The sequence below is a fragment of the Parambassis ranga genome, chromosome 8 (genome assembly GCF_900634625.1).
Source record: "Parambassis ranga chromosome 8, fParRan2.1, whole genome shotgun sequence".
Taxonomy (NCBI): domain Eukaryota; kingdom Metazoa; phylum Chordata; class Actinopteri; family Ambassidae; genus Parambassis; species Parambassis ranga.
In genome coordinates this window covers 6,551,873-6,560,470 of record NC_041029.1, presented here as the reverse complement: position 1 = coordinate 6,560,470, position 8,598 = coordinate 6,551,873, and the positions used below count along the sequence as shown (strand labels likewise).

At 42.5% G+C, this 8,598-nt stretch overlaps 2 protein-coding genes across 3 annotated transcripts; both read left to right on the top strand.

Moving 5' to 3' along the window:
• Positions 1-295: 295 nt before the first annotated feature.
• On the top strand, positions 296-3,481 carry myl4 (myosin, light chain 4, alkali; atrial, embryonic). Of its 2 annotated transcripts, XM_028411473.1 has the most exons (9): positions 296-434; positions 669-724; positions 2,343-2,429; positions 2,515-2,542; positions 2,615-2,764; positions 2,856-2,929; positions 3,011-3,110; positions 3,192-3,269; positions 3,351-3,481. In XM_028411473.1, the coding sequence occupies exons 5-9, from the start codon at positions 2,662-2,664 to the stop codon at positions 3,377-3,379; spliced, it is 384 nt and encodes a 127-aa protein (XP_028267274.1). In that variant the 5' UTR covers positions 296-434; positions 669-724; positions 2,343-2,429; positions 2,515-2,542; positions 2,615-2,661; the 3' UTR covers positions 3,380-3,481. The 2 variants fall into 2 exon arrangements, with proteins under 2 accessions (XP_028267274.1, XP_028267273.1); XM_028411472.1 differs by lacking the exons at positions 296-434; positions 669-724 and having other exon boundaries at positions 2,240-2,429.
• Positions 3,482-4,759: 1,278 nt separating this feature from the next.
• Positions 4,760-7,642, top strand: LOC114439502 (protein tyrosine phosphatase domain-containing protein 1). The gene is made up of 12 exons (XM_028411469.1): positions 4,760-4,947; positions 5,044-5,124; positions 5,209-5,327; positions 5,411-5,548; positions 5,631-5,902; positions 5,983-6,285; positions 6,374-6,619; positions 6,700-6,816; positions 6,892-6,993; positions 7,175-7,255; positions 7,325-7,435; positions 7,520-7,642. The coding sequence occupies exons 1-12, from the start codon at positions 4,760-4,762 to the stop codon at positions 7,640-7,642; spliced, it is 1,881 nt and encodes a 626-aa protein (XP_028267270.1).
• The last annotated feature ends 956 nt before the right edge of the window (positions 7,643-8,598 follow it).

The window sequence follows — 8,598 nt, the reverse complement described above, 5'->3', positions numbered from 1 at the left end:
TTCAATGTTGTTGTTTTTACATTGATGATAAAAGTTGACGAATTGATGATAAAACAGTAAAAATCTACTGTAAGTTCAGCTTCTCGCAGTTTCAGATAATAGAAAACAGGTCCAAGGAACAGCGTGACCACTTTCTGAAATCTGTGCAGAGTCCAGTCCTCCATATAAACCCAGGCTTCATTTCACATCTCAGTGTCATCTGAAATCAAAGACTCCGATCACATGATGGCTCAGCCTTACCTGCTTCTGTTGTTTATTCCAAAGTAATTCCAGTAAACATCAGCGGCGTGTCAGCGGCGTGTCAGCCTGACTTCCTGTCTGTCTCTCTCTGTCTGTCTGTCTTTCGAGCCTGTCTGTCTCTCACTCTGTCTGTCTGTCTGCAGTCTTCTGGCCTCGCCTTGCTTCCCCTCTCTGACTGAAACCTGAGAGGTCAGGTAGTGTGTCATTACACTCACACACACACACACGTGAAGCCACATGTTCATCAGTTCCCACCATGACTTTTTCAAATCATGTGTCACGAATAAAAACAGATTCTGAATGCTGAAGTGATTGATAGTTAATAAACTAAATATAATTAGTTTTTTCTTTGTATTTCAGTGTCTCTAAAGTAAAGTCTATAGAAATCTGCTGGTCAGTGATTTTTTTTATTTTTTTATTTTTTGCAGAACTGTTGCAAGGAGATTTGCTCGCAGGTGGTGGAATCAACGACTTGTGTCTTCTGGTGAGAAGAGGAGGGGTGGGAGTTTTGTCTTAATCAGGAGCACCATCGGGGGGGGGGCTGATTGTTCCACATTTACTCTAAAGACATCAGTGAGGCTGAATCATGAAAACTCTTCAGGTTCCTCAACAGAATGTAAGATCTTGGAATCATGAAGGCAGTCTGGAAAACAACTAACAAACTGTTGCAAATACTCCAAGTCGATGGTCAGCCTACCTTTGAGGAAACCTGGATCTGTTTTAGAGTCAGAGGTTTTGGATCTAGGTTGAACTTTCCTACATGTACTACAGTATCTACAACTGATTCATCATTATCCAAAGTTCAGATGTGAATTCCTCAGGACAGAACCAGGACCTCTAAACTTAAAAACTAAACCAACACAGTCTGCACTGCACCCACTTCTTTTGTCAGAATGAATGATGTAGAACCCAGTTATTTGTACAGGATACATTGGTAAAGACAGAGACTGAGGTGTGAACACATCACCACCTGGTGGCCACTTTAAACAGCTGTAAGCTGCAGTGATATGTTTTAGCCTATTTGGATGTAAACATTGTGGATTTCTTCCAAAGATCAGACAAGTAGAACATCTGTTAATGTTGAGATATGTTGGTTTTGATCCATCCATACTGAGTCAGGTGTATGTACAATACAGAGCATATGGAGAGTTGATGCTCCTTACATCCATCATAAGCAAGCACTAAAACCAAAGCCCTCCTTTAAGAAACAACACAGCTGACACACATACAGGACAGACTGCCGCTTACTGGTGACACAATGGAAGTATAACACATGAAAGAGACAAGTAAAGGAATGAAGTACAGTAGAAGGAGCTTCTCATGGCCTCATGAGAGCTCCAGCAGGGCTGCAGCACTAATAGCGATGGTTCAGTGTCATAAAGGTTTTAAGCATCACATACATCACTGAGTCTATGTGTAAAGGTCATCCTGTAGTAACACATGGACTCCTTTTTCAGCATCACTTTCTTAATCTGGTGAAATAAGATACAGCCTTGTTCTATATGTCAGCTAAAACACACAGGCAGATTAACAAAAACTCAGAGCGTGCTCGCTGTTTAAAAATAAAATATAGGCAGGTATCATCTGCATAGAAAGGTACATTTAATGCAGGTCTCAAGGTGAGCGCGTATGAAGTAAACACAAACAAAAATGTGACTCTAGATTACTTTTAAATGTTTCTGGAATAGAATCAGTCACATATAACATCAGCTGTGACTGACTTGCTTCTCTACAAATATATTGAAATAATAAGGAATGTTACGTGCTTTCTATTTAGGGAAGAGCCAGTAGAGAATATTTGATGTTTTCTATTTAAGGTGGTGTCAGTACATGTGAGTCCAGCAGAGGTTTGAGGAATTTGTTTCACATCTATTTGAAGTGTGTCTCTCTACAGCGGGAACCCTGTGAGGATTCATTCATTAGTTTATCCTCTGACCTTAAATGGAGATGATGAGCTCTGAGAGTGGCGACTATTTAAACAGTCTCACCAAGGAATCCCCTCCGTTTCCTCCTCTCTTCGTCTCTCTACCTCTGTCTCCTCTGTCATCCTCATTTTCTGTTTTGCTTAATTCATTTATTTTTTTGTTATCATGGCCCCCAAGAAACCAGAACCGAAGAAGGAAGCAGCAAAAACTTCACCTGAACCACAACCAGCTAAAGAACCGGACTTTGATCCAAACAGCATCAAGGTCTGTCACAGATTAACAATTAAGCTCTTATTCTTCAATCTGCATTTTTTTGCTTTTATTCAGATTATCAATTTGTTCTTTTCAGATTGAGTTCAGCGCTGATCAAGTCGAAGGTAAACCTGAAAGTAAACAAATATTTGTATACAGACTCTCAGATATCTAATCCTAGTTTTAAATCTGTGCAGAGTTTAAAGAAGCCTTCCAGCTGTTTGACAGAACTCCAGACGGTCAGATGAAGATTTCTTTCTCTCAGTGTGGAGATGTGATGAGAGCTCTAGGGCAAAATCCAACCAATGCTGAAGTCCTACGAGTGCTGGGACGACCCAAACCTGAAGGTACACACACCACACACACGTTTTAACTATGATTAGGCTTACCACTGTTGTATTGAAGAAAAGGCTCAGATTGTGCCCATTCTTTGAACAGAAATGGATGTTAAACTGGTGGACTTTGAGACTTTTCTACCAATGCTGCAACATGTGGCTCAGTCCAAAGACAAAGTAAGACTGAAGTTTTCACCTCCCACAAGCGGCGGTTAATTAATTAGAAATGTTATTATTAATGATTAACTGTGTGAACAGGGGACATACGAGGATTTTGTGGAAGGCCTTCGAGTTTTCGATAAGGAAGGAAATGGGACGGTGATGGGCGCAGAGCTGAGACATGTGCTGGTTACTTTGGGTATGACGATTTCTTTTTAAACCTTGTGTTAAACACTGAGCATGCTCAGACATTATATATCACATAGTTTTGTGTTATTAGGGGAGAGGATGACAGAGGAACAGGTGGATCAGCTGCTGGCAGGACAAGAAGATGCTAACGGATGTATTAACTATGAAGGTAACACAAAGGATCCCAAAACAATCAATAGACACAGACCTGGAGAGATGACTCAAGGAAATGTCTTTTTCTGTCTTACAGCATTTGTCAAGCAGATCATGGCTGGCTGAAACAACGCAAGAGTGCATGAGCTTCTTGAGTTTCAGGTTGGACTTCCTGCAGGCCTCGTCTCTATTTTCAATGACCATTTCTATAAAACCTCACTGAAGCGGTTCAATAAAACTGTGCTTCAGCTGGTAGCTGGTCTTTTTATTCATATTGTGTTGATCTTTTCTGTGAAAAGAGTACTTTGAAACATCTGTAAAAAATTATGTTTTGTGAGACTTCTGGTAAAGATTTAAGTGTTTTTGTATAATGGTAGGCACAGTATTTTCATTTTATGTAAATATGGCTACTTCCCTGTCAGGTGCTGCATGTACAAATGTAAACATGATGTGATGGGATTGTACTAAGTAGATTAAGACTACTATTAGTCTATTTAGATAATAGAACATTATCATAGTGTTGTAATTACAATGATATTTAGTAGAACACATTACTATGAAAATATGAGTAACAACAGGACAATGATCCAAAGCTCAAACTCAGCCTTTGATTACACTATGGTTAGGATCTTGTGGCTGCCTAATCTCTCAGATCTTTTCTACTGCTGCATTGCAGTGGCAGACACTATATGTCCAGAGCTCCTCCTGCGGACAGGAGGTGATTCACAGTTTTCTGTTGTGCTACAGGATTTGAAATAAATGCCCCTTTCGAGACCCATTAATTACCCATTCATGGTGTATTTAAATTTTTCAGACATCTGTTAAGTGGTTAAGGCCAACAGAGTACTTACTGCATCACAATCAAACCAAAATGATGTACTGTATGAGTTATTCACTGGTCCCAGGTAATTAGGACATACTGCATTTGTAGGTGAAGGTATAAGCATTATATAATTGGCTTGCTACGAGGCATGAAAGCCTGTTGTAATGTCTTTATGACAGCTAATCAGGCTTAGTGTAGCTGGGTCAACAGACATATCTGTGTGTGTGTGTGTATCTACAGTGGGTTGAGATACACCATCCCATGTGTGTTCTGATGAGTCCATCAGCCTCGTTTTTCACATTTCTGCAGCCGCACTTGCTGAATCTCCATTAAAGAGGAATAACAGCTTCACTGCACCAATACAATCGCAGGGTAAGTCTGGAATTTGACTGCAATACATTTCATAGGATTCTCTCTAAAAGGCTCTTTTTAAATTCTGTTGACCTGCTATGTGCTTTGTACCATTATATCATGTACTAGTGCAGACGTTTGTAAATGAGTCAGGCTAACATTAGTTAATTAATTGTACCAAACAACAATGCATTGTAATGTTAGCTGATAGTAATTTGCTAACAGAAGGCCAGCTGATAAAGCTTTTCAGCCAGATCAGGAGTTTGGTTTAAAGAGCCAACCAGGTGACATTTGCAGAAACTGATGTTGGGGTACTGTCCCTGTGCAGGAAAATGCCGACATTGATGCCGCACGTACCAGTACCACGGCCTTTTTACTCCCAGGCCAGAGAGAACTTTGTGAAAGCTATACCTCCCAAGCTTCTCTGTCTGCTGGCCTGTGGAGGAATAGACTGTCGCTACGAGGGACCAGAATGCTGGAAACTAAACCAACAAGTGATTCGAGGCCTCTTCTCCTCCTGGTGAGACGATCTGGCTGCAGTCTTAACAGTTGTCATGTGATAAAGCAGAACAGAAAGGAAAGGGTGTGTTTACTGTTTATGAACTTCCCATCCTAGGGTGACAGATGACATCATTGCCATGACCCGACCGTCCAATCATCTAATCGAGAAGTACAACATCGTAGAGCAATTTCAACGGTAATTGCCAGCCAGTATTACACTCTTGGATGCAGTGTGTGACTTTTTGCAGGCACTGTCCTCATAACTGATTTTTTTTTCCAGGTTAAACATCAGATCAATCATCAACATGCAGCTTCCGGGAGAGCATGCTCACTGTGGGCCTCCTCTAGACCCTGAAAGTGGTTTTACATACTCGCCACAGATCTTCATGGATAATGACAGTGAGATCTCCAAATACTGAATTTGTTTGTTTGTTTTTGATAAGATACTGTGTATTCATGTGTGTGTGTAATCTGTTTTGCAGTTTACTTTTACAATTTTGGGATGCCAGATTTTGGCGTGTCATCTCTTGTTGGTATAATCGATGGCGTGAAGGTTCTGGCCTTTGCGGTGAGGGAGGGAAGAGTGGCTGTGCACTGCCATGCTGGTCTGGGCAGAACAGGTGCAGTAAAACAAACATACTGTAGTTACAGTCCACATGCAGAACATGATAGAAACCCATAATCCTCTTCTGTGTTTGACAGGTGTCCTCATAGCCTGTTATTTGATCTACACACTGCGCATCAGCCCAAGCGAGGCCGTACACTATGTGCGGATTAAACGGCCTCGCTCCATTCAAACCCGAGCACAAATAAACATGGTGTTTGACTTTGGCCGCCTGCTTGGCACACAGCTGGTTCAGTACCCAGACCTCAGCCTGAGGCACGGAGCCCCCTTCACCCTACAGCATTACTTAAACCGACAAGCACTCCTGCTGCATGGCCAGGAGGCCCGCAGGCTCAGACAGACACCAAAGGTCAGGCCTTTAAACTGCATCAATCCCCTGGGGTCCACAGTGTAACACTGCTAACCTTCTCCTCCTCTGACTGTGACTAGGTGGTGTACCTCCTGTGTGTCCGTCTGTCCTGCTTAGCTCTGGGTCTGCCTTCTCCTCCAGAGATCCATGCTGAGCTGGATCAGAGGTCAGCACTACGGACCCTGGGCAGGACTGTGAGGGAGACCCTGGTGGACAAACAGTACTTGCCCTTGATGAGGGAAGGTCTTAAGGGTTCGAGGGCGAGCTTAGAGTCTGTTTTATCCTGGGACGAGCCATTGAGATTCTTGGACAGAAAGCGGGAGTTGTTGCTGTACAAACGCAGCTACAGTGACTCTGACCTTGCAAAAATCACAGCAATCGAGGTTAAGTCTCAAATTATGCATCTATAAATGAAAGTTCCTGAAGTCAGACTTGTTAAACAGGCATTTCTCTCTTTTCTCTGTCCTGAAGGACCTGGAGCTGAGTCCATGCAGCACCACCTCACTCAGAAACGAAACACACTGGTGTGTGCAGGATCTTATAAGAGCTGATCTGAGACCGGTGCTTGTTTCACTTTCATCAGGCAGTCTGACTTCCATAAAGGAATCTCATACACTCAACTTCGCAATGCCAGGCCTGAGGACAAGCAGCAGCTGTGCTAACAGGTCAAAGTGCACATCTACAACAGCACTTCACAAGTACAGCTCCAACATTGAGGTATCATCTCATTACACTGTTAAAAAAGACAAAACATTACTGTGAATGCTTTAAAACCTCCTGATTTCTTTCACTTAAAGTTGCACAGAAATGTATATAACCCAGGCCCGACCTCGATGGTCCGTTCTGTCGCCAAGGCGATGGCAGAACACAGTATTCCAGGAGAAATCGTTCTGCAGAGGTCAGCTCTGCTGCAGGTACGGTACACGACGTACAGGTCTCTACATTAGAAACTATAGAAACATTGATTCTTCTGTTCACATTTCCAACAGGAGGAGCTAAACAGCAGCGACTGTGGCTGGGCTCTGTTAGTCACGGAGTCAGACCCTCAAGTTCTCTGTTGTCTGTTGTGGACCTGGCTGGAGAAGTTAAGGGTCAGTGCCATCAATGAGCGGTGTTGCAGTTTGAATACAAACAAATCTACATAGATAAATAGCACTGCATGCTAGTAAAGGAAAATCCTGACATCTGATTTTAGGGGGGGGGGGGTTGGTGAACTGTCCCTTTAAATGGCTAATACTACAAAAACACTTCCTTCTCCCTATTCTCACTCAGGAGCCTGTTCTCAGTGCTGAGGATGTCAGAAGGTTGACTGCTGAAGCAAGCAACAGGAAGCCTCTCAGTGTGCTCAAAAAGGTAATATAATATGTAATAATCAGGCACCTCTCCATTAAACATATAACATGCTAATTTGCATCATTACAGCCACAGAAACACACCATCTACTGTCTGCTGAGCTGCGTGAGCACAGTGACCAGCCTGTGTCCACACAGAGAGGATGCTGCCCTGCACCGGCTGATGCGGGCCCTTACAAAGGTGAGAGGAGTGAGTGAGCAGCTCAGTGTTTGTTTTAGATCGTGATGCCTTTACACAGTTTTTTTTTTTTAATTTATCCAACAGCGCCCTCAAGAGGACATGGACAGCCTCGCACCTCTAATGAAAGTCCTGAAGGCCAGTTTGAGAGAGACCTTCCACAACCACAGATACCTCACAAGGGCCTGCAGCACCAACACCACACTTTGAAGAGCCCAACTCATAATAAAGAATAGTATGTATTTGTTTTATAAAAAGAAAGTAGAGATATACTTAAATCAAACAGAGCTATCAGTAATGTTATTACCTGTTATTTTCCTACTGCTGGTATGACTAATAAAACATTCTGAAGATAAACTAATGTAATTCTGTGTATTTATTTTGACTATTTTTACTTTAAAATGTTAATTTTCTTATTTATTTTACTTATTTTGGTAACAAAAACAAATACCAGCTACAAACAAGAAGACCTAATAAGACAGGAAGGAAGTACTCACTGAACCCAGGAAGTATTATTTTATGTCACTTACCTGTTGGCTTAATTTTCAGCTCCTGCTTGACGCAGTCTCTGTTTCCACATCATTTTTTTACCTCCCTATCATAAAGAAGTTTTCTGGAACCATTTCTTTTATATATTAAACCAGACACTATACACTGCTCCAAAACATAAAGGGAACACTCAAACAACACAATGTAACTCCAGGTCTGTCACACTTCTGTGAAGCAGCCTGTCCAGTTAGGATCAACATTGATTGTGAATCAGTTTCAGCTGCTGTTGTGCAGATGGAACAGACAACAGGTGGAAATGAGAGGCAGTTATCAAGACAGCCCTATAAAGCAGAGGTTCTGCAGGTGCTGACCACAGACCATTTCTCTGCTTTCATCCTTTCTGCCTGATGTTTGATCACTTTTGCATTTTGTCAGCCCCTCACCACTAGAGGTAGCATGAGGCGGTGTCTACAACCCACAGAGGCTGCACAGATAGTGCAGCTCATCTAGGATGGCACATCAATGAGAGCTGTGGCAAGGTTTGCTGTGTCTGTCAGCACAGTGTCCAGAGCATGGAGGAGATACCAGGAGACAGACCAGTACACCAGGAGATGTGGAGGCTGTAGGAGGGCAACAACCCAGCAGCAGGACCGCTACCTCCTCCTTTGTGTAAGGAG

Excerpts from the sequence above, each read along its gene's own strand:
- myl4 (XM_028411472.1), top strand. The coding sequence starts at position 2,331 with ATGGCCCCCAAGAAACCAGAACCGAAGAAGGAAGCAGCAAAAACTTCA. Across the intron at positions 2,765-2,855 it reads GGGACGACCCAAACCTGAAG|AAATGGATGTTAAACTGGTG; the intron begins GTACACACACCA and ends TTCTTTGAACAG. Across the intron at positions 3,270-3,350 it reads CGGATGTATTAACTATGAAG|CATTTGTCAAGCAGATCATG; the intron begins GTAACACAAAGG and ends TCTGTCTTACAG.
- LOC114439502 (XM_028411469.1), top strand. The coding sequence starts at position 4,760 with ATGCCGACATTGATGCCGCACGTACCAGTACCACGGCCTTTTTACTCC. Across the intron at positions 6,817-6,891 it reads AGAGGTCAGCTCTGCTGCAG|GAGGAGCTAAACAGCAGCGA; the intron begins GTACGGTACACG and ends CATTTCCAACAG. Across the intron at positions 7,256-7,324 it reads CTCTCAGTGTGCTCAAAAAG|CCACAGAAACACACCATCTA; the intron begins GTAATATAATAT and ends GCATCATTACAG.